General features: G+C 39.4%; 1 protein-coding gene across 2 annotated transcripts in view; it reads left to right on the top strand.

Annotated features, from left to right (window-relative positions):
• Positions 1 to 25,825, top strand: part of bmpr2b (bone morphogenetic protein receptor, type II b (serine/threonine kinase)) — a 77,828-nt gene that overhangs the window by 51,358 nt on the left and 645 nt on the right. For both annotated transcript variants that reach the window (XM_084122468.1, XM_084122469.1), the window contains exons 4-13: positions 7,148 to 7,258; positions 7,333 to 7,424; positions 7,576 to 7,806; positions 12,676 to 12,790; positions 16,958 to 17,118; positions 17,284 to 17,431; positions 18,161 to 18,297; positions 19,221 to 19,393; positions 20,152 to 21,473; positions 23,187 to 25,825. The exon at positions 23,187 to 25,825 is cut by the window's right edge and continues 645 nt beyond it. In XM_084122468.1, coding sequence (XP_083978594.1) covers positions 7,148 to 7,258; positions 7,333 to 7,424; positions 7,576 to 7,806; positions 12,676 to 12,790; positions 16,958 to 17,118; positions 17,284 to 17,431; positions 18,161 to 18,297; positions 19,221 to 19,393; positions 20,152 to 21,473; positions 23,187 to 23,479 — 2,783 coding nt within the window. In that variant the 3' untranslated portion in view covers positions 23,480 to 25,825. The remainder of the gene's footprint in view (positions 1 to 7,147; positions 7,259 to 7,332; positions 7,425 to 7,575; positions 7,807 to 12,675; positions 12,791 to 16,957; positions 17,119 to 17,283; positions 17,432 to 18,160; positions 18,298 to 19,220; positions 19,394 to 20,151; positions 21,474 to 23,186) is intronic.

Raw genomic sequence — 25,825 nt, 5'->3', positions numbered from 1 at the left:
CAATCCCTATGGAGAAAATTAATAGGGGAAAATTCTTCTGGACTGCAGTGGGCAGTCACTGTTGGGGAAAGTTACTTTTAAAAGTAATGCATTACAATATTGGTTACTTCCTAAAAAGTAACTAATTGCGTTACTTTTTTATGGAAAGCAATGTGGTGTTACTTTTGCGTTACATTTGCATTACTTTTTCACACCTGGGCTGGACTTGCTTGTTGGTTTTTTAATAACAAAAAAAAAAGTTTTTGGCTAATGTAAAGTCTCTTTCACACCAAAAGTGAACTGAATAAGCCTCAAGGTGAAGGAAATTTGCTGAAAAACCTTTCAGCTGTTCTGCCATTCTGGATTGAAGAAGAATAGGATGCAGCAGAAAAAAGTAGCAAATGAAAATGAAATGAAGTCATTTTTGCTTATTGGTATGGTTGAATTGGATCATCGAAGGTCAGCAGCAAAGACATTGTTTAATAAAATGAGACTAAATACATTTACAAATACATTTATTTGTTTAATTTAACATTTAACTATTGCAGGTTTACATAATATTCTTCATTTTTTAACTCCAATATTTTGTTGTATATTTGAAAGTAATGCGTTACTTTACTAATTACTTGGAAAAAGTAATCTGATTACTGAAGCCCAATTTATACTTCTGCGTCGAACTCACGCCGTAGCTACGTCGTAGGCTGTGTGTAGCGCGCGTACCCTTCGGCGTACCCTGACGTGCACCTCTCCAAAAATATAACAACGCGTCAACTCTACGCGGACGCAAGCGCTGTGATTGGTCTGCTAGGACCGCTCCCTCGGGTTTCACATGCTCCCTCTGCGCGCGTGAACGCGGACAACGACGCAGAAGTATAAATGAAAACCAACGCGTTGCCTACAGCGTAGAGGCTCCGGCGTAGGTCCGACGCAGAAGTATAAATCAGCCTTTAAAGGGATACTCCACTTTTTTTGGAAATAGGCTCATTTTACAACTCCCCCAGAGTTAAACAGTTGAGTCTTACCGTTTTCGAATCCTTTCAGCCGAACTCCGGGTCTGGCAGTACCACTTTTAGCATAGCTTAGCATAGATCATTGAATCGGACAGGACCATTAGCATCTCTCTCAAAAAAATGACCAAAGAGTTATTTTTCCTATTTAAAACTTGACTCTTCTGTAGTTACATCGTGTACTAAGACCGACGGAAAATGAAAAGTTGCGATTTTCTAACTTAGTCCCGGTCACGTTGGAAGTTACCGACCTGGGGACTATTTTCAGGCGCTGCCTCATATCATTACGCCTGCTGGACTCATGGTACGGCAGCAAAGTTTCTTGATTATTACGCAGGAATGAGAGTATAGTTCCTAGCCATATCAGCCTAGAAAATCGCAACTTTTCATTTTCCGTCGGTCTTAGTACACGATGTAATTACAGAAGAGTCAAGTTTTAAATAGGAAAAATATCGAAACTCTTTGGTCATTTTTTTGAGAGAGATGTTAATGGTCTGACTCTGGTCCGATTCAATGATCTATGCTAAGCTATGCTAAAAGTGGTACTGCCAGACCCGGAGATCGGCCGAATGGATTCGAAAATGGTAAAACTCAACTGTTTAACTCTGGGGGAGTTGTAAAATGAGCCTATTTACAAAAAAAGTGGAGTATCCCTTTAACTCGCGTTACTTGTAATGCATTACCCTCAAGACTGGTCACTGTTGTGCTTTTAATGCAGTTACAGATAATAATGGGGCAGAATGACAAAGTCTGTCTCTTCCTGTCTAGAAGCTCTGCTCTGAGCTGTGCCATTGAGCTGATATCCAGCAGTGTGTCTGTGTACGAGTGTGCCTGTAAGAATTAAATTCCACAGCAGTATGTGCCAAAAACGCTGTAGTTGTGCTTGTGCTCGCCAGATTGAGTCCATCATTTTATTGTGCTGATGAGCTGTCTGCCAGCGGAGCTGTGAGCGAACAAGCATCTGCTCTTTTCCCTTAATTAATTTATTCATTAGCTTTGTCTCTTTTAACCTTAACCTTTACACAGTGAATGGCAAGCGTATTTTGAGAACCGAGAATGAGTTAGCTTGATGAAAGTGTATTCGAATAATAGTGCAGGTAAATAGTCTGATAAAGTCAATTAAGATATACTGCAACTAGAGCTGTCACAATATAGAGATTTTGCTACACTATTATCGTGACCAAAATAATAAATAATGCTGTCTTTAAAGCAACACCAAAGATTATTTTGTACCTTAAAATAATGTTTCCAAAATCATTTCAGTGGTTCATCAACTCGTAACAGTGTGAACCGCACTTCTGCATTCGCTTTGCGACCCTCTATTGGCTATAACCGCACTATGCAAGTTTGCCAGATTGGGTAGCGGATCTGTAGTTCGAATGAGACATAAGAAACTACAAATTTGACTTGGTTTACGGCAAGCGTTACAATAGCAAAAAAATAGCAAGCAATGTCATTATTTCGTTTTTCTTGGTTTCTGATGTCGCAATACATCATACTTTCATAAAATCATGCAACATACTCTACCTTGTCTGTGGACATCATTATTTCCAAAGCTGGGGCTGGATAAACAAATAGCGTGCGTGCGACGGTAGGCTGCGGTAGGCTAAATTATTTACGACAGCGGTAATGGACAATTCCGCTTCCAACCTGTAGGGGGACCGAAGAGGAAAAGTGCTTTGGTGTTGCTTTAACACTCTTTTAGTATTTTTCTCTTTTTTGGCCAATTAATCACACTCAAAATATGAGTGTATCAGGAGGCAGAGAGAAGTGCATATTTGTTTGCTTGATCAGTGTCTTAATGGGGTTTGGTTCATTTTCTGTTGTAAAGTGTAAGGAACTTTTGAAATAAGTGAAATATTTTGGTGAAATGATATGTAACTCTAATGTTGTTGACAAAGCTTCATAGCTTCAAAAATGTCTAATTTGTTTTAAATAATTTACTGGAAAATAATTATTAGACAGTTTGTCAGCCAATCAGAATAAAGCATTCAACAACCCGTGGTGGTATAAATTTATTTGATTAAATTGTAGCCTTTGCTTTTTGATTTTATTTTGATTAATCGTGCAGCCCTAATAACAATATGAGTGCAATGCAACAAGACCTCCCAAATCATAGATATTCATGTTTTTTTTTGTTTTTTTGTTTTTTTTTGCCCGTCTCTGAAAAGCCTGTTTGTTTGTGTATGTGTTGCTATGCGCTTGCTATTGCCTATTTTTTGGTTGTTCTTAATGCAAGGTGTCAGAAAGCCCAACCTTCATGAAAGTTGCCATCTGTAGACATGTCTTGGATCTGAAGTTAACAGTGGTTAAAGGCAGATTTCAGCCAAGTTGTGTTTGTCTGGAACAAGAATGTATGAATGTAGTTTGTCAGGCTCCCCCACTCCCTTCCCCTCCATCCTACACTGAAAGCTGAATGTAGGCCAGAGAATTCCCTTTGAGTGGCTTTCGTTGTCCTTGCTGGTGGGGGGATTCAGGTAGTGATGTTGAGTCCTGCTGATGTAATGGCTGCATGAAAGTCTGCTTGCTCATGAATGATTCCTATTAGAGTCTCCCTGGTGTCTCTGAGTCGGTAGTCTTTGAAATTCTCCCACACGGGCTTTGTATGATGAATTGGATGCATATCTAAGATGTGACTTGCCTGTCTGTTGGAAAATACGCTGTGTGGTACCCATAATCACAACACAATCACAATCCCTTCGGGGGGAAATTATTCATCATTCCAGTGCTTTCATACAATCGGTTTTCCAGGTGTCTCACATGAGTCTTGATTTAAAGTATTTTTCACTCTCTCTTTTGAATTTTAATGTAAGAATTTTGTTTTGCTCTTTGCACAAACTGGTCATGATGTACTTCTAAGAAAACCATTAAATGTATAGTTCAACCAAAAATTTAAATTCTGTCATAATTTACTAACCCTCATCAAACCTGTATGACTTTCATTCATGTTCGAAATGTAAATGAAGACACTTTTAATATTCTCTCATAATCTCTAATTTGTGTGCATAAATTGAAAGTTCACGTAACCAAAACTTTGATGCTTTAAAAAGTTCATAAAAATATAGAAAAAGTAATCTATATGAAGCGAGCGGTTTAATCCAAGTCTTCTGAAGGGACATGATCAAAAACAGTTGTGTCAATGTGTGTGTGTGTGTGTGTGTTCAGCCGAAGAAAGAAAATCATAGGCCTACAAGTTTGGATTGGAATGACATAATGAGTAAATGATGAATCCCTTTCAAATTTTTCCCTATTAAAACAGAAAAGTGAGACAATAGAGCTTGTGAGGTTGTTAAAAAAAAAGTCTCAAGTTACATCACAACCCACAGCCACAGCATTTGATTGGACAGAAATCTGTATAGTGCAGGATGAGTCATCAGTATTTTTTGTCAATGTTAAGGAATATATTAACATAGATGGTTTCAAATTGAAAATTTCAATTGATACAATGAGGAGATTGATTTAATCATCAGAAACTCAAAATATGATGTTATCTGAACCACATTAATGATCTAAGTTGATTTGACACAAAAAAAACAAAACAAAAAAACATGAAAAACATTTTTTACAGTGTGGACTAAAAACCACAAAATTAAAATTTCATATGGTTTAGTGTTTTTCCTCTGTGTGCTTTTAACCTATAACTTTAAAAGCATATCTAAGTGCTGTCTCTTTAATCTCATACAGCACTCTCACAAACAGAAAAGAGAAAGTGAGGAAAGGCAAAAATTTCGGCAAGTCAGACTTTATTGCAGGAAGGTTGTGACTGCACACTGTTGCCAGGCATCATGAGTGGGAGTCGGTGAAATCACAGAAGAGTTCTGGTTACCCAGGGAAACTGCATCTGTCCTGATGATCGTCTCTAAGAATGTGAAGGACAGAGGATCAGATCCGTGTGTGAAGTGAGGACAAACACAGAGAGAAACAAAAAACACAGAAAAAAGTATTTTAATGTGTCTCCATGAATATCTTATTTTGTAGAACATAACATGACAAAAGAATAATTTTATTTGTGATCAAATACATGCAGTCCTGGTGAGTATAAAAAACTTCTTTCAAAAACATAAAGTAATCTTATTTAGCTTAAAACTTTGGCCGGTAGTGTATGAAAATATGGAGACGTGAGAAAGGAAGGAGAGCTCTCATAATAGACGGAGGGCTGGAGGGAGACATGCAGGAAGTACAACAGGATTGTTGGTATAGTCTGGAAGAGGGAGGGACACTCAGACATTCTGCCTCCGAGCTAAATGCCGACGGCTCCAAGACGTGTAAACACTACAGTGTCTATGTATGCATGAGAATGAGAGAGCGTTTTTTATGTCTATACCTATAAATGCCTGCGTTTTATCCTCTGAGCGTTAGACGAGCGTGGCTATATATGAGTGTGTGTGAGAGATCACTTTCCAGAAGCCAAAACCAGCATGCAGACTGACGCACTGCTGTGGTTTAAATCTCATATTTATTGATCTGTCTTGAGAAACCCAAACCATTCTGAGCTATGCTGTTCTAGCTGCTGCAGTGGACCTGGGAGGGTCCAGCTCAAAAAAATACGGCCAGAAGTGAGGATTTGCATGCTTGTTGTATTTGTTTTTTATTGTCCCATATTTCCGCATTCATTGTGTTGAAGATAAACGCAGCTAAATTCCACATTTCCTGCTGTATTCTGCATGCATCAATCCTCAAATTTATTAAAAAATGTATGCAGGCACAACATTTTAAGCTCAATCAGCATTTGTGTGGTCGGGTTTGTTTTAAAGAGACTGTCCTGCCATTTTAAGTGTTTGTTCTCTTTCTCTCGGCTTGAAACTGAAGTCCATAGCTGTGGTTTTATCATTCCCACTCATCTTTCTCTCTCTTTAGCTCTTTTGTGTGTGAGAGAGGCTTTCTTGCCTCGAAGCTCTCACTCTTGTATGCAAGGACGTGTCTGTGTCTGAAGCCGAGTGAGAAAATGGAGAAAGTGGAAAAAAAGCTAAAGAAAACTAGTGCTGGGTTTAATTGGATTTTGGGCGGCAGGAGTCTGTATGGCTCACGTACATGACTGACCAGAACATGATTTCTACCTGATCTTATTTTTTATTTTTAGGGTTTAAACAGAAGTTAGTAGAATTTCGTCTTGGTGGATGGACTGTTAGTGTTTTACAAAACTGGTGGACAGATTTGTGTGTGTTCAGGATTTACCAAATCGCATTGTAAGAGCAGATCTTCATGAAGTTACTGCATATTGTTCCTGGACCGGAAGGATTAAAGGAATGTTTTGGATTAAATGCATGTTATATTAGTTTTACGACCGGGATAAACATTCATATACACACTAAAAGTATAGTCACTTGATCAAAGTATACACTACCATTCAAATGTTTGGGTTCAGTATGAATTTTTTTTTTAAATTATTAATAATAATAACTTTTTTATTCAACAAGGGCACATTAAATAGATTAAAAGTGATTCCATTCAAAGAAATGGTATTCATCAAAGATTACTGAAAAACATGTATCACAGTTTCCACATAAATATCTTTGATAATAATAAGAAATGTTTCTTGAGCAGTAAATCAGCATATTAGAATGAATTCTGAAGGATCATGTGACCGTAATGATGCTGAAAATTCTGCTTTTATATCACAGGAATAAATTACATTTTAAAATATATTAAAATAGAAAATCGTTATTTTGAATTGTAATAATTTTTTTTTACAATATTACAGTTTTCACTGTAGTTTTGATCAAATAAATGCAATTTTGGTGAGACTTTATTCAAAGCGTTTAAAAACCTTACCAACCCCAAACTATTGAACAATAGTGGGTGTTACTGTATATGAATACTAGTGTCTAATAAAGTTGCTTATTAACCTTGTCAGTGCAAAATGCAAGTAATAGTTCAAAGAACACACAAAAGAAGAAACATTTCTGCTTATAAAACCTCTGGAATGTCTTGCCCCATTGACTTCAATTATAAGTGCATTACTGCACAGTATATCATTTTGGTTCGTTTTTACAAAATTATGTTCTGGGTTAAATTGACAGTATGTTGATTTAATTTTTCAACTTGCCATTTCAAATCCAGGTATTTCAGACACAAAGACACTAAATATGAGCTTATATGCAAATTACATTTGAAGGTCTAACGTGCCTCTCTTTCTTCTGGTCTCTTCTCTCTTCCTCCAGAAGATCAACAGCCTTTACACAGAGATGAGGCCATCTTCATCGCCCTCGCGTCTGTCTCCATAGTAGCGGTCCTGATTGTGGCGCTGTTCTTCGGCTATCGCATGATGATGGGTGAGATTCAGTCCTCGGTGTTATGATTGGCTGTAAATGAAGGTCACGTAATAATGTTACTGTGTTTGTTACAGGCGAGTGTAAACAGGGCCTGCACAATATGGACATGATAGAGGCCGCACCATCAGAACCGTCTCTGGATTTAGACAGTTTAAAACTCCTCGAAGTGAGTTTAGCTCTTCAAGCTGCCGTCACATATGTGCAGAAAATTATCATATTTTGATTTTCAATTGTATTCTAATGAGCCTGAACCATCTGTATTTGTTTATCATGTAGCATCTGCTACAATTCACACCTGAATATTTTTTTTCTTGCAGTTGATTGGTCGAGGGCGCTATGGCTCTGTCTACAAAGGATCGCTTGATGAACGCCCGGTTGCTGTTAAAGTTTTTACCTATGCCAACCGGCAAAACTTTGTGAACGAGCGCTCCATCTACCGAATCCCTCTTCTGGAGCACGAGAACATTGCTCGTTTTATCGTTGGCGATGAGCGTCTCACGGCAGATGGGCGGATGGAGTACCTGCTGGTCATGGAGTACTACCCTCATGTGAGTATTGATCTAGTTCAAGCCCTCATTCTCTCATCCTTAAAGTTGTTTGCGACACGGCTCTGGTGCCTGGCTGCCCTGCTTGGTGTAGTTTTCCACATTTTACCTTCATCTGTCCTTTATTCCTCCTCATCTCCTTGTTTCATTAGTCTCTCCTGACTATTTCTGTCAAAGTCGGGAGTGGAATCGAATGTCCTGCCGCTATCTGGCTAGATATTTTTATCCATGATTCAGATGCATTTCCAGCAGGCAGCATGAGAAGGGTGACTCGGATGTCGGCTTTGTGTTTTAGCCGTCCCTCTGCCTGTTTGTTTGTCTTTCTCTCTCTCTATGACTTGCTCCTATTATTTTCTTTCAATTTTTCTGTATACATCTGCCATTACCGTCAGATAAAGGTGATTTCTCTATTCCCTTACCCCTTAACCGACCCTTAAACCTACCCATACCACCAAACCTGTCCCTAAACTTACCCGTATCCCACCTAAACAGCAGCAAACATGATTTGCAATACAACATGAACACAATAAGTATTTTGTGAACCCAGATAGACCGGTGCTTGTGCTGCAGATAAACAGGCAAAAAGCACTTGCCGTTCATCTCTAATATTAAGCATTTTATGTACTGATTCAATTTATATTTAGTCTTCCCTCTAAAATGTTTGTTTTTAGTGGCAATAAAACTGATTCAGTGTGTATAACATGGAGTATCATCAGTGAATGTCATTCATAAACATTACTAGGCAACCAGTAGTGGGAACGCCCACTAGCGACTTTACCACCAGCCACTGGCGTCATGGCAGTGTTAACGCAGCTCAAGTTTCCACTCTCTTTTAATCTTAATTAAAATCTAAAAGTTGGAAAGTTTGAGTCAGAATAGTTTGCGAGAGTATGAGTATAAACAAAACAGGGCTGTAAAAGTGGACTAGTGCATAGACTAATTTTCTTGTTCAGTGTGATGTTCAAGATCTGTATTCCCATTTAGCTACTTGTTAGCAACCACCATTTTCAAGATGCGTAAAATATTAAAACAAAAACACAAGTGGGGTATTACTGATATATTTTATGTTTACTTTAGAGTAAAGTATAAAAGTTGCTTGAGCTTGTGTTAACAACAACATAGACCAGGGATGGGCAACTTCGGTCCTGGAGGGCCAATGTCCTACAGAGTTTAGCTCCAACCCTAATCAAACACACCTGAACAAGCTTATCAAGGTCCTCAGGATTACTAGAAAGTTACAGGCAGGTGATTTTTTTCAGGGTTGGAGCTAAACTCTGTAGGACAGTGGCCCTCCAGGACCGAAGTTGCCCATCCCTGACATAGACAACAAAAGCATAAAAAAAAAACATTGACTTCAGGACGATGGAACCGAAAGTGCAAAAATGCCAACTTATTTTTGAGTTTTAGGACTCATTCCCGCAGCACTCTACATGTATACCACTGTATTTAAATGACATTGATTCCTTTCTTTGTAAAGTAGGCTTTTTATAGCTTATAGATTCTGACACAATTAATATCACCTGCGAAAAGCAGAGTAAACTGAATTTTACTTAGAAGAGATGTTTCTGTAAATTTGTATTGATCACAGAAGCAGTTATTTATCAAACGACAAAAAGATGATGCAGAACATTGTTATAACTGTGTATATATTATCACTCAAGTGCACTTTCAGCTTCTTTAATAGTCAATATAGGTGTCTGGATTGCAGTGGTGAAGTGATGCTTTACATTCTCAGTAAAGTGCGTCAGATTGCAGTAGCTGACGCATCCTTGACAACCTCGCACTCAAAACCAGCCTGCAAGATGGGGAATTATGGAGTTTAAATTTCACTCAGCACAAATTCTTTGGGCATGTTTGTGCTGTTATCCGATTTGCATAATTCCTTTAATCAGGTGCTAAAACAATGCAAGACAGCACATGCCAATAAACAGCACTATAAAAAGGCTCAATTCATTCTTAGTCATCCCCCCTCGGCTTTCAGAACTCGCACAATAAAACCCCAGATTCTGTGCAAGGTGTTTTCCTGTACATTCCTGTCTGACATGTTATAACTCGCAATTTTGTCTGTGAGTCGCCTCTTCTACCCGCCTGGGCCTTTTGAATGGCAGTGAGGAATGAGGCACACCTTTATTATGTCTGGCTTCAGACAGACAGCACTCTTTGAGACAGTGCTGTGTTTGCTCTTGTCCTAATCTTATATAATGAACTCGCACTATAGCCTAGAGCCCAAGTACAGGAAAAACCCTTGTAGGTGAATGTTCACTTCATATTTAGACATGATTTTAAGGTTCCCTTTAGGCTGAATCTAAGGGTGTGTTCTCAAACTTGGATTAAAATGAACCCTGGCGCGATTGCTCTGTTCGTGCGGTTCATTTTGAATAAGTGTGAACGCTGCCAAACAAGCGGACCGAGACCGCTGAAAAGATAGGTCTCAGTCCGCTTCCAAACCAACTCTTGTGCCATTCGAATGAAATATGAACGCAACACGGAACAAAGACATGTAAACGAACCACAAACAGGAAGATGAGGCAGGCATTTTCATTTGTGTGTGTGACGGAAGGATTCCTGCCGCTGTTTTGACTCCTTCACACATTTTATAAGCTCTTCTCAACTGGCCAAAATACCATCATATGTAGGCTACGCACATACAATGAGCGCATTTATCCCAGCACCCAGAGTTGTTTTGGATGTTTGGTATGTTCCGTCATGAAACATATTTAATAAAAGCCAACCAATCAGGTTGTGAACATATCCCCTATGCCTTTAAGTTCGGTATCTAGGTTCGATTTTAAAATGCCAGTGTGTAAGCTAAGCGGACCAGGACTAAATGTTTTTCTTTGTTTTTGTTTTTTTGGGTCCGGACCAAAGGAACCAAGCGAACCGAACAACCGAAGTGTGAACACACCCTAAAAACTCTTTGGGTTAATCCTGATATGCTGTACCTTTTGAACTCTGCAACTGTAAAACAAATTACTATATCTGTGTTGTTTCACACTCAATATTTTTTATTAAAACATAATTTTATACATTGTCGCAAATTAACTGGATAGAAATAAAAAGCTAAAGTAAGCCACTGTTTAGTGAGTGATTGAGAGTTGCATGAGGTTGTCAAGTTCTGTCAGCTTTAGTCAACAAAGTTTTACAGTGAGACAAACCAACTTATAGGTAATTCACAGAATTAATCCAACCCATTGCTAAATGTTTGTGCTCTTGTTTTCCTACCATGTCACTTCCTGCAGGATATTATTAAAAACTGGCTTTAGTTAGTTAAGCTAAATGTGTTGTCCAAATTCTAAATTCCTAGGCAGCCCAGAATGCATTGTAAGAGACTCTGAAAAAAAATCCTGCAATAGAGAGAAATGTCAGTTTATTCAGCGTTGAAAAGTATGAATAGAAACATTTAGAAGAGTGTCATAGAGTCCTGCCTTTTCTTAGCAATATACTAAGATCTTCAATGAAATCAATGAGTCAAGTCTTCTATGAATTGGACATTTTTGCAGTTTTGTGTGGCACATAATGCCTGAAAAGCACTCTAAATCATCATTAATCATCGCCAGTGTCCGAGGATAACATCATTTTCCCTGTCGCTATGGTAACAAGAAGATTCAGGCAGGGCTTAAGGGAAAGTGATTGGCTTTTATGGCTCTGATGTACACTTACAGGTAGATAATCATTCCTCTACCCAGAGCGCCCTGCAGTCTGTTTGTTTTCTCTTGTACCCCTCCATCCTAAATGATGGGTCAAGATCTCTTGATCTGTGTACTGTTATCGGTAGCATTCAGCTCAGTTTAACACAGAAGCAGTTTGCGATACAACTAAATACAATGAACAAGAAGTATATATATCAACATTTAAGGTAATAAAATAATATGCTTGCTTACTGTATATTGTAACATTACATTATATGTTAATATTTTTTATATATATGCTAATATGCTAATAATAATAAATACAGCTGTTGATTGTATATATTTTGTAACTATATCATAATATCTTATTTTTTTGTTTAATTTTGATCAATACAATTTACATGTAAATATTTGTTTTGTGTAGGGCAACTGCATGGCATACTCTTTATACATGCTGTATTCCAGACTAATTTTATTGGTTATTGCACTCAATAAACACGCATGTGATTGGTTGCAATGCTCAATCAAATGCAAAAAAAAATCTGCACAAACAGTAGAATACTTTGAGCTTAATAAAATTCTGTAATCGTCATTTTTACACAATTGTAAGCCGTAATTTTTTGTCACATTTTAAAAGCTTGTCATCTGCAAAGTGACCTTAGTGACCTAACAATTCAATGTTATATGCAGAATGCCACAGTTTTTGCACCACCATGAATTTGGTCTTAGTTTGACAGTTATGGATATTTCTACAACCCACATAATTACATCTGCCTCTCTACAGCAGCTCGTGTGTACTGCATGTTCAAATGCTTCCTGCTGAACTAATCTAATCTAATCTACAGTGTTATTTAATAGTTTAGTTTGGAAAAAATTCTCTGTTATGTTTGTTGACTAGTTTTAATTGCGTTGCTTAAATACCCCAGAGGCAGTGACTGGTTGCAGGAGGCTTTACATTACAACTTTGTTGAAGCTCCAATTCATTATTCAAGAGCTTCATATCTGCTCTACAGAGATTTGAAATGCTGATGTAAAAGCAATGCTGACTTCTGTGGAAAAGAAGCAACATTGTTGTTGTAGAGCAGTGTTAAAAGCGCAGTTCTTATTTTCTGCAACCGAAGAGTTCCTGCTATAACCATCATCATCACGCCCATGTTCTTTTACAACTCTTTTAGTGGCGTGTTTCAAGAGTCACAGGTTGTGTGTGTGTGCTAGTTTAACTGTATTGTGACTGTTTTTGTAGGGCTCTCTGTGTCGGTACCTGAGTCTGCACACATTGGACTGGGTGAGCTGCTGTCGTCTGTCACATTCGCTCACGAGAGGACTGGCCTACCTACACACTGAGCTCCTGAGAGGAGGTGAGGCTCACCTCTACACACATCCTTCACTCAACCACTTTTTCATTTTCCACCACCTTGCAGTATACACTATCTTGCTGCCCATATAAAGGAATGAAGCCTTGGTGCTATAAACCACTTAATATCTGTGTTTGAAGGTGAAGTGTTTTAAAAAATAAATAAAAAATTTATAGTGAAATAAGATATTTAAAAAGATGTAGGGCAGAACTTGACTGCACGTCAATTTCATTCAGCAAGGATGCATTAAATCGATCAGACGTGACTGTAAAGACATTTATGATGCTACATAAGAGACCCGTTTCAAATAAATGCTGCTCTTTAGAACATTTTATTCATCAAAGAATCCAAAAAATGAAGTAAATTAAAGAAATGTTTCACGGTTCACACCTCTGATGTGAGAGTATAACAACCATCTGACCCCGATTGATTTCACATCTTCATGCGCTAGTGTGGAAGAACATTTTGTTCAATGTTTTTTTTTTAAAGAAATGAATACTTTAATTCAGCAAGGACACATTATATTGATTGAAAGCAAAGACATTTATAAATTACAAAAAATTACATTTATAATGAATGTGGTTCTTTACAGCTATTCATCAAAGAATCCAGAAAAAAAAAATTATCGCAGTTTTAAAAAAATATTAAGCAGCACAACTGTTTTCAACATTGATTATAATAAGAAATATTTCTTGATAATCAAATCAGCATATTAGAATGATTTCTGAAGGATCATGTGACACTCAATACTGGAGTAATGATGCTGAAAATTCAGCTTTGACATTACAGGAATAAATACATTTCATTAGAAAACAGGGTATTTTAAATGGTAATATTTCACATTACTGTTTTAATGTATTTTTGATTAAATAAATGCAGCCTGGGTGAGTATAAGAGACTTTAAAACGTTTTAAAATAAAATATAATGATAAAAAGATGGGTTTAGTCTAAGAATTGATGTCTCATTCACCACAGGTGTGATAGGCATATAATTTAGTCTCATAGGAGAAATAAATCATAAAGTGACCCCTTTTCCATTTTGTACCAGCTTGCAATACGAACAAATGAACACGTGTCATCTGACCACTAGGAGACTTTGAAGAAGATCATACATTATCGCTATTTAAAATTCTGTTAAAAAAAACGTTTGATGTCTGAGTTCAAATCTTCAAATAAGAAAGCAGTTATCTTTCATTTTCAGTGTTAACTGACTTTACCATGAGTTTGATTGGCATAGCATTTAGCAGAAGTCTTGTGGGAGATATAAATCATAACATGACCCTGAGGCGCAGATATACAGTATGACAAGCATTTTAATAGAGTCATGTAGAATAAAAATTGAGGTTGAATACAGTCTTGGTCAAGGTGAATGTTCTGTTGTCCTCGTTTTCTGTATGTGCTGCTGTTGAGTTTGTGAGATTCTGTATTTAAACTACTTTCGTCAATAAATGGCTCTTGAGTTCTGTTGACACAACACTCTTAAAGTGTAAGTTTGCCGATTTTTAACCCAATTTGTATTGTTACAATGTCGTAGTATATGTAAATGAACAATGTTTGTTACCTGGACAGAGAAGTTCATATTTATTTGTCAGCAATAGTTCGTGAAAAGTAAAGATTATACCTCTGCTTTTTTTGTATCCCTGCCCAGAGACAGAACGGTTATTCTAAGAGTAGGTTTATCACTGTAAATTGTTCTGTACTTTATGGTAAAAATGGAACACTATGGCAACTACTGTCTTCCCTGACAGCGTTTTGATTCAGGCAGACCTGACAGAATGGCAGTTTCTTTCAGTTTTTCCCCTCTGTTTGGCATAAAACACAGTGTTCGTAGTCATCCAGTTTGAAATGTTGACTTAACTTTGAGGTTTTTCAGATTTTCTGTTGCAGTGTTTTCTCTGTATTTAAGATTCTTTGCAGCCTTTAGCCACTGCCTACAACGTGCTCCTTCACTGAAAACTAACTGGAAAATAACTCACTCCCGCTAAATGTTAACTCTTTGAATTCTTATACCTGGGAACAATACTAGTCGACACCATTATAACTAAAAGTTTGCTAAGAAGTATTTCCTACTGAAACAAGACTGTTGTCTCTGGTAAGTGTATCCAAAGTAGAGTGGTGGAAGTGACCTTGGATGGCAACGTGCCCAGTGCATTATGGGTTTTCCTACCTATTTGGCAAAAGGGGAAAAAATAATCTGTGTTTTCTCTAGTCAGGTAGCACAGATTTAAAAAAAAAATCTACTGCATAGGCAGTCAAGTTTTATTGAAAGCCCGTTTTGCTAGCAGTGAAGAACCCCTTTAATGCCGTAGCCCAGCAGGAATGTGTGTCTAACCACATGGGTTAAAAAAAGCTACGAGAATCCACCCAAAGACGGGTGGCGGGCCAGTGGACTGCGTCAAATAGAGGCTGCCTTCTATAATCTGCACATCTGGGTCAGACAGAATGTTTTCTGTAACGTGAATCAGACACTATTCATTTTTCATGACTCTTCAACAGAATGACAGCGTGTAGATCATAATGCTGACACACTGGAGCTTCACAGTTGGAAGAAATATTTTATGCAGATGGACAGTTTGATATATGCCAGTTACCCAAAACATTGTCTTAAATGAAAGAGAGGCTCAGGGTTTTTAGTTAGGCAATACAACTACATGCTCAATTCTAATTGAGTCTTTGGCTCTTCCAATGATCCTTGAGGTTAGACAGCACATGTTTTACTAATAGACATCACAATACTTTGCCCAGTACATTAAGATTACTGTTTGCTTTAAAAAAAAATGGTTTTGACTGTAGTGTTTTGCCTTAAAGGGCCAGAACGCGGTGCAAAAGAGATAACACTTGGCTAGTTTGTGCGTCACGCTCCTCGTGTTTCTCTGGGTGCTGGAGCGTTGCCAGAGATCTACAGACAATCTGCAGCTCATCAGATCTCAAGTTAATTTCCCTCTCTGTCTCTGGTCCTGCCCTCATTACGAACTGATCTCAGAGCAGCCGTCCACCAGCTTCCTGCGCCTGTCGTCATTACGAGCTGATCTCGGTACAGCCGCGGTTCAGATTGCTCTGCCACTGCCCTCATTACTGGCTGAACTTTAGAGCCAGACAGCCAGCATGTGGAGGGTGGGATGGGGGGGGGAGGATGACTGGGAGAGAGGGCATTCATTCTGAAACTATTACTCACATCATGTGCTTCTGTTACCGCCCTCTGCTGGTTCTGTTGTGCAAGTGGTTTGTCAAGACTCCACAAACACAATATATGGGTTTCTTCTGACCCTGTGGACTGATTTATTTTAATTTGTCTAAAAATGTCCAATAGTGTATACATACACTACCGTTGTTTGGAGTTGGTAAGATTTTTTTTAAAACAAGTCTCACCAAGGCTTCATAATTACAGTTTAAAATAACTGTTTATTTTGTATTTGAATGTATTTTAAAATGTAATTTATTCCTGTGATGGCAAAGCATCATTACTCTCCAGTCTTCAGTGTCACATGATCCTTCAGAAATCATTCTAATATGTGACCCTGGACCACAAAACCAGTCTTGTATGTAATTTTTTCAAAATTGAGATTTGTACATCATCTGAAAGCTGAATACATGATCTTTCCATTGATGTATGGTTTGTTAGGATAGGGCAATATTTGACTGAGATACAACTATTTGAAAATCTGGAATCTGAGGGTACAGAAAAATCGAAATATTGAGAAAATCTCCTTTAAAGTTGTCCATTTCTATTGGCGATAGTGCTGCATTCATTCACAAAAATAAATGTTTTATATATTTAAGGTGGGAAATTTACAAAATATCTTCATGGAACATGATCTTTCCTTAATATCCTGATGATTTTTGGCATAAAAGAAAAATCTATAATTTTGACCCATACAATGTTTTGTTGGCTATTGCCACAAATATACCCGTGCAACATAAGACTGGTTTTGTGATCCAGGGTCACATATGCTGATTTGATGCTCAAGAAACGTATATCATTCGATATATTATAGAAAATATTTGCGCTGCTTGCATGATTTTTTCAGGATTATTTGATAAACAGAAAGTTCAAAAGAAAAGCATTTATTTGAAATAGAAAGTATTTACTGTCACTTTTGTTGAATTGAATGCATCCTTGCTGAATAAAAATATTAATTTTTCTTTACTTTTTCTTCAATTTCTTCACAGATTTATATAAACCTGCCGTGTCACACCGGGATCTAAACAGCCGCAATGTTCTGGTGAAGAATGATGGCACGAGTGTGATTAGCGATTTTGGTCTGTCCATGAAACTGACAGGGAATCGCCTCGTACGGCCCGGTGAAGAGGAAAACGCCGCCATCAGTGAGGTCAGCACATAAACGCTCACTTAACTGGAACATTATAACAAACCTGAAGCTGCTGAAATTTAGGCCATGTTGGTATTCACCTGAGAATGAGATGTCCAGAACTGCTGATCCAGACCCAACATGAGAGCACCTTTCCCCTCACACCTGCTCTGTTCTGCTGTCTAGGTGGGCACCATCCGCTACATGGCGCCGGAAGTGCTGGAGGGAGCTGTGAACCTCAGGGACTGCGAGTCGGCTTTGAAACAGGTGGACATGTATGCCATCGGCCTCATCTACTGGGAGACCTTCATGAGGTGCACTGATCTTTTTCCAGGTGAGGACTGCAACTGTGTACGAACAACAGCGAGCATGTAGAGATAGTAAACTGCTGGCTAAGCAGAACTAACTGCAGCATGTAACTTAAGATAGTTTCAGCGTCTTATCGTGTCTCCATGTTATAAGAAGGATAATCCACAGCTAAGTGAGCATTACATGATTGTAATGCACGACAAGGAGGCAAAGAACCACCCAACATGAAGTGCCTCCATCCTATTACTACTATCGTAATATATAACGTTTGTAGCACAAAATGATTGCAGTCCTCACAAAGAGAGTTCTGGATTATGCATAATGCTCACAGCTGGAAGTCCGACTGTAATTGTCTTTATGTTTTTTATTGAAAGAGAATTTGCTTCAACAGCAGTGCTTTGAAGATTGTAGCTGCGGTACTTTAGGGTTTGGGATGAATTTCGATGTAACTTCCCCTAAGAGAGTGTAACAGCATGCTAAAATCCTCGCAGAGAAGATGTTTCTTAGTTCATTTGCTATAAAAAAATATGGACTATAGTAATCAACTGTTGGTGGACATCATGTTGACTGTCTTCACTCATTTTGAGCCTTAACTATTAAACACCACACCACCATTTACATCTTTAACCACTAGGCTACACCATTAATATGTAACAAAGCCTCTGTTGTATCCTGCTCATAATGTTAATGGATTAAGCATGTGGAGGTCTCTTGACTGACTGACTTTTCTTTTTGTTTGTTTGTTGTTTTGAAGGGGAGGCAGTGCCAGAATACCAGATGGCCTTCCAGGCCGAGGCGGGGAACCACCCTTCCTTTGAGGACATGCAGGTGCTGGTGTCCAGAGAGAAACAGAGGCCGAAGTTCCCAGAAGCCTGGAAGGAGAACAGCCTGGTGAGCCACTGAGACAATCTCATTCTGTTCTTGTCACAGGAAGTGGTCAGATTATTGCTACAGCTTCAGCTGAGGATCTTTCCCAGCCCTATATCCACTTCAGTTGACTCAGTTCCTAAATGATGTCTTGTTGAAAGTTATTCAAATGAAAATGGAAAGCGTGGAGCACCATGAAAACACCATGAAGTCCAAGCCAATTATTGCTGGTTGCTGCTGGTCCATGCTGTTCACCATTACAGTTTGGATGGTTAACAATCATTGGCTGAATTAGTCTTTTTGGTTGAAGCTGGTCATCCAAGGAAGTTTACTGGTTAAAGGGATAGGTCACCCAAGAATGAAAATTCTGTCATCATTTACTCACCCTCAAGTTGTTCTAAATCTATATGAATTTCTGTCTTCTGCTAAACACAAAAGAAGATATTTTGAAGAATATCGGTAACCAAACAGTTGATGGACCCTATTGACTTCCATAGTATTTTTGCAAGTTAAAGGTGCCCATCAACTGTTTAGTTACCCACATTCTTCAACATATGTGTTCAGCAGAAGAAAGAAAATCAACTTGAGGGTGAGTAAATTATACAGTATTTTCATTTTTGTGTGAACTAAGGCTTAAGCTAGTGATCTATCCTGTTAGAGACACCAGCACATCAGCAACAAAGACAACATTAGCACACAATGCAATGCTGATCTTTCAGCAGCATGTTTACAACAGAATCTGAAATGATCTATAAACTACTGCTGTGACAACAAATGAATGCCACTTTTCTTATGCTTACTTTTAAATTAATGATGCACTGAAATGCTTTTTTTTAATATACTTAAACACTGAAACTGAACATTAAGTTTCAGTAATTAGATTTGGGTAACTGAGAACTAGCATACTTCCAGTAAGTCATCCACTCATTGACTCTCTTCTTTCCCAGGCTGTGCGCTCTCTAAAGGAGACTATGGAGGATTGCTGGGATCAGGACGCAGAGGCTCGCCTGACAGCCCAGTGTGCAGAGGAGCGAATGGCAGAACTGCTCCTGATCTGGGAAAGGAACAAACCTGTCAGCCCCACCATCAATCCCATGAGCACAGCGCTGCAGAACGAGAGGTCTGACCACATCCTGCACAATCTCACAATGAGACTGCCTTGTGTTTATTACACACATAACATATTTCACTGAATTAGGTGTCCTGAAATGTCATAATATTTTTTTTGTATCAGAATCTTTAAGCTAATCTATTTGTAAGGTAGGGCTGCATGATTCATCTAAATAAATAGCTTAGTTCTGCGAGCAGCTCATGATCTGGTGTTTTCAGTGTCTCAGAGAGGCTCAGTTTGTTTGTAAATGCTGCTCCACATAAACTCATTTATGCATGTGCTTTGAGCTTGGGTTTCTTATAATGTGCATTTGGGAACGCAACATGAACCAACTATTTTCCCAAACTTGTGGTGAGAAGCGCTTATAAACCGGCTGTTAAGAAAAAAGAAGCTTTAAGGACTTCCTACGGTTTTCCCACCAAAATAAAAACTCGAAGGTTTAACGTTTGAAAACAAAGAAGTTATGAATATTAGTACTGTAATTTTACAGTTGTACTGTGTAAGGTATAACGTAAGATATAAAAATATGTATCAAAATATATAATATATACAAATATGTAGTATACATTTGTAATAAGTGGGATAATGTACTGTCAGTCCTTATATAAAAATAAAAAAAATTATCGGGGTCATTTTCGACAGGGTTCGTATCACCCTGTTGGGTTTTATTTTGCAATAATGACCTGCATGTTATCCTGTACTTGCAGCACCTTTAAGTAAATGAACCATCTGTTCTCATTTTTGATTGGTTCTCTTTGTTTTTGTAGGAATCTCACCCACAGTCGCAGGGCTCCCAAAATGGGCTCTTATCCAGATTACTCTTCATCCTCTTACATCGAGGATCATGAGGGCATGGTGAAGAACCTCCCAGGTGACGTCTCCACGTCTGGCACTTCCTCTGTGGGTGGCATGGCCGTGAGCGGTGTTAGCAGTGGCGTGACAGCGACGGGAGAGAAGAACAGAAACTCCATCAACTATGAGAGACAGCAGGCTCAGGCACAAGCTCGGCTGCCCAGCCCGGAGACCAGCGGCACGAGCCTGTCCACCACGACCACTACGACGGGCCTCACGCCAACCACCATTATGACCACCATCTCTGAATCAGGCCACTCGGAGGAAGCAGGAGCTGGAGGAATTGTACCAGTGTGCCTGCAGCTCACAGAGGAAGACTTGGAGACTACCAAACTGGACCCCAAAGAGGTGGACAAGAACCTGAAAGAAAGCTCTGATGAGAACCTGATGGAGCATTCGCAGAAGCAGTTCAGCGCTCCTGACCCGCTCAGCTCGGGCAGCTCCAGCCTCTTGTACCCACTGATCAAACTCGCCGTAGAAGTGACCGGAGGGTCCGGGGCCAGTGGTCAGGCTGATTTCGGCGTGGCCAGCAATGGAATGGGCGACGCTCCTGCAGCCATGTTCCCACTCCCCAAACAGCAGAATCTCCCCAAGCGGCCCACCAGCCTACCCCTCAACACCAAAAATCCTGGCAGGGAGTCCTCTTCGTCACGATTGAAGTTCGGCAAGCACAAGTCCAACCTGAAGCAGGTGGAGACGGGCGTAGCCAAGATGAACACTGTAGTGGCCGCCGAGCCACACTTGGTCACCGTCACTAACAATGGTCCCAGTGTCCGTAGCGGCGTCGGAGTGGTCGCTGTTAACGGATATGGTGGGTGCAACGGCGCCGGTTCCTCTGATGCGTTTGGAAACACAAACCCAGCCGGGCCACAGGGTGAGGGTGTTGCCCCTCTGCTCCAGAGCCAGCTGAGTGGAGAAGACAGTCGTCTCAACATCAACATCAACTCCAGCCCCGACGAACACGAGCCACTGCTGAGGAGGGAGCAGCCGTCCGCGCGTGATCATTCCAGCCGCACCAACTCAAATAACAACAACAGCAACATCCACACGACTCTTGCCTCTGCCACGGTTTGTACGTTAGCTCCTGCAGATGCCCAGATGGAGACTTTAACCTGCTCTCTTAGGGCACTAGACGGAAGGGCTGATGGGGTTCCACTGAGGCAGCCTAAACCCAGGAGACCTGAGCGGCCGAACTCATTGGACCTGTCAGCCACTTCCCAGGATTCATCTCCCTTAGGTAAGACCTATTTTAGTTTGGCTTATCCTAGTTTTCTACCTAGACAGCATTTAAAAAAAAAAAAATGCGACTCTATGTGCACGACTCTGTTATGTGCACGCCACAGACTGTCCGCGCACTGCACGTCCGCTTTGAGTTCCGCCTTTTGCGTTCCGTCAATATTACGTTATTAGAATTTATTTTTATTTTTTTTAGAAAATCGATTTTTGACATTTGTGAATCGATTCAGAATCGTCCACGTCCCGCATCGCGATGCATCTAAGAATCGATTTTTTCCCCCACCCCTATTTTGGAGTCTCCTATTCAACAAGGCTGCATTTATTTGAGCAAACATACAGTAAAAATATTAATATTATGAAACATTATTACAATTTCCAATTTAATATATTTTCAAATGTAATTTATTCCTGTGATGGCAAAGCTGAAATTTCAGCATCATTACTCCAGTCTTCAGTGTCACATGATGCTTCAGAAATCATTCTAATATGCTGATTTGCTGCTCAAGAAGCATTTCTTATTATTGGCAATGTTGAAAACAATTGAATAGAAAGTACAAAAGAACAGCCTTTATTTAAATAGAATTACTGGCCCAAATCTTTTAAACAGTAGTGTACATCATTTACATGCATTAATTTAGCAGTTTTTTCTCCTTAATTTTAAAAACTGCATTAACTTTTTTCCAGTAGGCCTACAGTACATCGTTTTGCTTAGTGCATTAAAAAGGGCATACGTTTCCTAATAGTGCCCTTGTGAACCTTTCTAAATAAACGTTTTAATGTCTTTCAAAAAGAAAAACAATCTTACTGACCCCAAACTTTGGAATGGTAGTATATGTTCCCACTTCAGTGGCGCTCTATGCATTCATGTAATCCTGTAGTTCATTAGATTAAAGCAAATTTTCCTTAACTTATCAAGGAATAAAAACTGTTATATTGAGGAAAGCTGTATTTCCAGTGCAGTCTTAAATAAATCACCATTGGAATGTTTGAATCAGTTGACCAGTGTTGTTATGAGTTTGGAGACAGACTCATAACACTGTTTCAGTGTGCATGTCAAAAACAATAACCACCCAAAAGAAGACGCCAGGCTGTTTTCCCATCTGAGGTCACTATATCCTGCATTGCCCAGATAATTAAGAGCACATCTCCTCATAAGCCAAACGTTTCGTAGAAAACGGGATGAGTGGCTAAATGTTATCACTGTTCCGCTCTCCTGCTCTTTGTGATGGAGTGTTTAGATGTGGAGAAGGAAGGAAATTCCACTGGATTGATAAGAATCCAGAAACCGTTCGGCCTCAGTTGGCAGTGGCGATAAAGAGCGATGCTAACAGACAGATGCGAATGTGATGACGTGTCTGTCACTGTTAACTGGAACCCCTGGATCAGACGCTAAACAGGAAGACGAAAAAAAACAAGCAGTCATGCTGCTCACGTGTTTACATTCCGCATGCGGACTCGAACGGAGACGTGAACCGCTCGAACCCGATGATTCAGACTCGCTGAGACGCACACTGAGAGAGTCAGTGTGGGAAAGGTCAACCACAAATTTGAGTGTGCTGAAATACTACTCTCTGGTGCTTCACTGGGCGGGATGTTTGGAGCAGTTCTGCTAGTATTCCCAGTCGGCAGATTGCAAAACATACAGCTGTTTTTTATTGTCGTGTAGGACTGTAATCAAGGATGTTTGTTAAAATCCTACTCTTTTCTCTTTTAGATGAGGTCGTGACACAAGAGGGAAAAGCCGGATCGGCCGAGAAGATAAAGAAGCGTGTGAAGACACCTTATTCTTTGAAAAGGTGGCGCCCTTCCACTTGGGTCGTCTCTACAGAAACGCTGGATGGAGAGGTGAACAACAACGGGCACAGCCAGCAGACGGGGATGGCAGTGTCTGGAGGCGGCCACCCAAGTTCTGGCCAATCAAAATCCAGCATCGCTGTGTTCCTGGTCAGCGGCGGAACCGCGACCGCCACTCTAACCTCCGACCCGCCAGATATGACCTGCCTGTGAACTCGCATCTCCGCTTCTCCTCTGAGGACGAGCCCAGATCAGACTTTGAACCCAGGAGGGGTTTGTGTATGCTATTGCGCTCCAAGAACTGATCCAGCTGATGACGAAAGGAAATACGAAAATACATTTTTTTTGGAAAGCAGACTCTTGACGGGACGTAATTTGGCAAGCACTTAACGTTGTTGAACTTCTCCAACTTGTTTTGAAGAAATCGCTTTAAACCGAACCCAGCTATGCAGCAACATTGGCATAAAATGCTTCCATTTGTTTTTGTCGTTTCATTTTCAATCAAGTATGATTGTTTTTACAGTTGTTCTTTCATTTGTTGCACTTTTTTTCTAAGTAATCTTAATCACGGATCCTCCGACCAGACTGGTCTTAAAATGGAAAAACGCAAACGACAATTTCTTGATTTAACAATCATGGTAGACTGGACAAAATTAAAATCATGTCCATTTCAAAAAAGGCAGTGGTCTTTAAGACTGGGTTGACTGCATCTTTAATAACTTTTAACCCACAGTACATTCATATGTTTTGTATTTGTTGTACGTATCCATGTACTCAGTTTTGTATCATATTTTGAAATGTGCAATAGACTTTAGCTTTGAGGTGCTCCATAAGACAATTTAATTTTGCTATGTGTTTTGCCGCATTTGTTTCTTTCTTGTCTTTAGTTTAGTATTTCGAAGCGCTGCCCTTAGCAGTGGCAATCCTGTGTCCATTCGGCCACCCCGACTGCGTTCGAGAAACATCGTAAAAATGACAATCCCACACCTTTTCACCAATCCCATCATTCTCGAAAAGGGAAGTAAACAGAAAATATCGGGGTGTTTGCTTCAAGTACTGGAAGTTCACAATGGATGACTTCTCACAAGCTTCAAGGAGGACAGTAGTTTTTTTTTTTCTGTTACACTACAAGTCAGGCATCAACCTGGACTTTCTGCTGGAAATCATGCTCTCTGAAAACACTGAATAATCAAGTCCCTCTCTGCACACGCTCAGTGCAGTTTTACCTCTGTGAGAGTGTATGTAAATGTGTATGTATGGGTCTATTTCTGCTTAGCGGAGCTCCTCAAATCACTGCTAACAAGGCATCGGTCAAATGAGACTTTCCACTTCCCATTGCTGCCAGGACAGTGGACGTGGCTCTATGTGCTTCAGAAAGCAAAAACACACATACATACGCCATGAACAAAATATATACAGCATGTACAGACTGAAGCTCACAGCTAGCTACTTTAGTTCGGTTTTAGCTTCTGTTAAAGATAAGCTCAAGTGACATTATAGTGTACAATAAGAAATCATGATTTTATCCATTTTTCCCCCCCCTTTATTTTTTTAAGTTTAATTTATATAGTACCCACGCTCTGGGTTTATTATTCTCATGAAGTTGAATCAGTAAGTTGTTTATAATCATGTAAAGTTATCTTATTTGAATGATGCTTTCAATCAAATACATTGGAAACATGTAGTTTCTTATTCCTTCTTTTACCCTTCTACCCTTCTTTTTCAAGTTAATCGTGTAGAATCGAAGAGATATTGACACTTTCAGAACGGTCAAGTTTAAGTGTCGCATCCTAATTTTGAAATCATCTACACTTCGAGAGTTAACAGCCAGGACATGGGCCTCATATTTTTGTCTTTTTTCGAAAATCTATGGACACGGTCCATTTAAATAATTGCATAGTGATGAGGAAAATTCCCTCAAATAGCAAGGCCCTGCTTCCCAAGAAATGAAGATAGTATGCGTTTAATCAGAGAGCGTTTACCGTGCTGTAGGCTATGCATTTTCTATAATGAATGTGAGGATTAACCATGATTTGGCACAAGCCCGCATTATCTTTGGACTTTGACCACTTCAGAGTGGGGAATTTTCAAAAAGTCATCTGATTTTTTTTCCCCTCCACTGGCTTTTTCTGTCTGTAAATAAGGCTATACAGTGGAGATTCAATTCTAACAACAGTGCTTCAGTCTGACTTTTGTATATGTTTGTAATATAGTCTAACCTCTGAAGTGTAAATACACAGTGCATTTGTATGCACATATATAGACTCTTCATCTGTTGCTTTGGGACCAAGAACAACGCTAAATCACTGTGAGATTTATCTGAAGATAAACACAGTAACGTCAGACTGTTCTCAGTTAGATATGTCAGTGTGAATGCTGGAGTCAAACAGAAGATCATGGCCTGAAATGAGGATGACTTGCATAATAAACGTCAAATCAAACCTCCAATGCTAATTTGAATAAAATAAACAAACGTTTAGGATTTTAGACCAAAGTATTGTGGCTAAAACATGCAGTCGTGCTGAGCTGAGTCATTTGAAGTGTAGTTTGTTCTGGAGG

This window comes from Abramis brama (assembly GCF_963993115.1).
Source record: "Abramis brama genome assembly, chromosome: 8".
Lineage (NCBI taxonomy): Eukaryota > Metazoa > Chordata > Actinopteri > Cypriniformes > Leuciscidae > Abramis > Abramis brama.
This window is presented reverse-complemented; position numbering and strand designations above follow the sequence as displayed.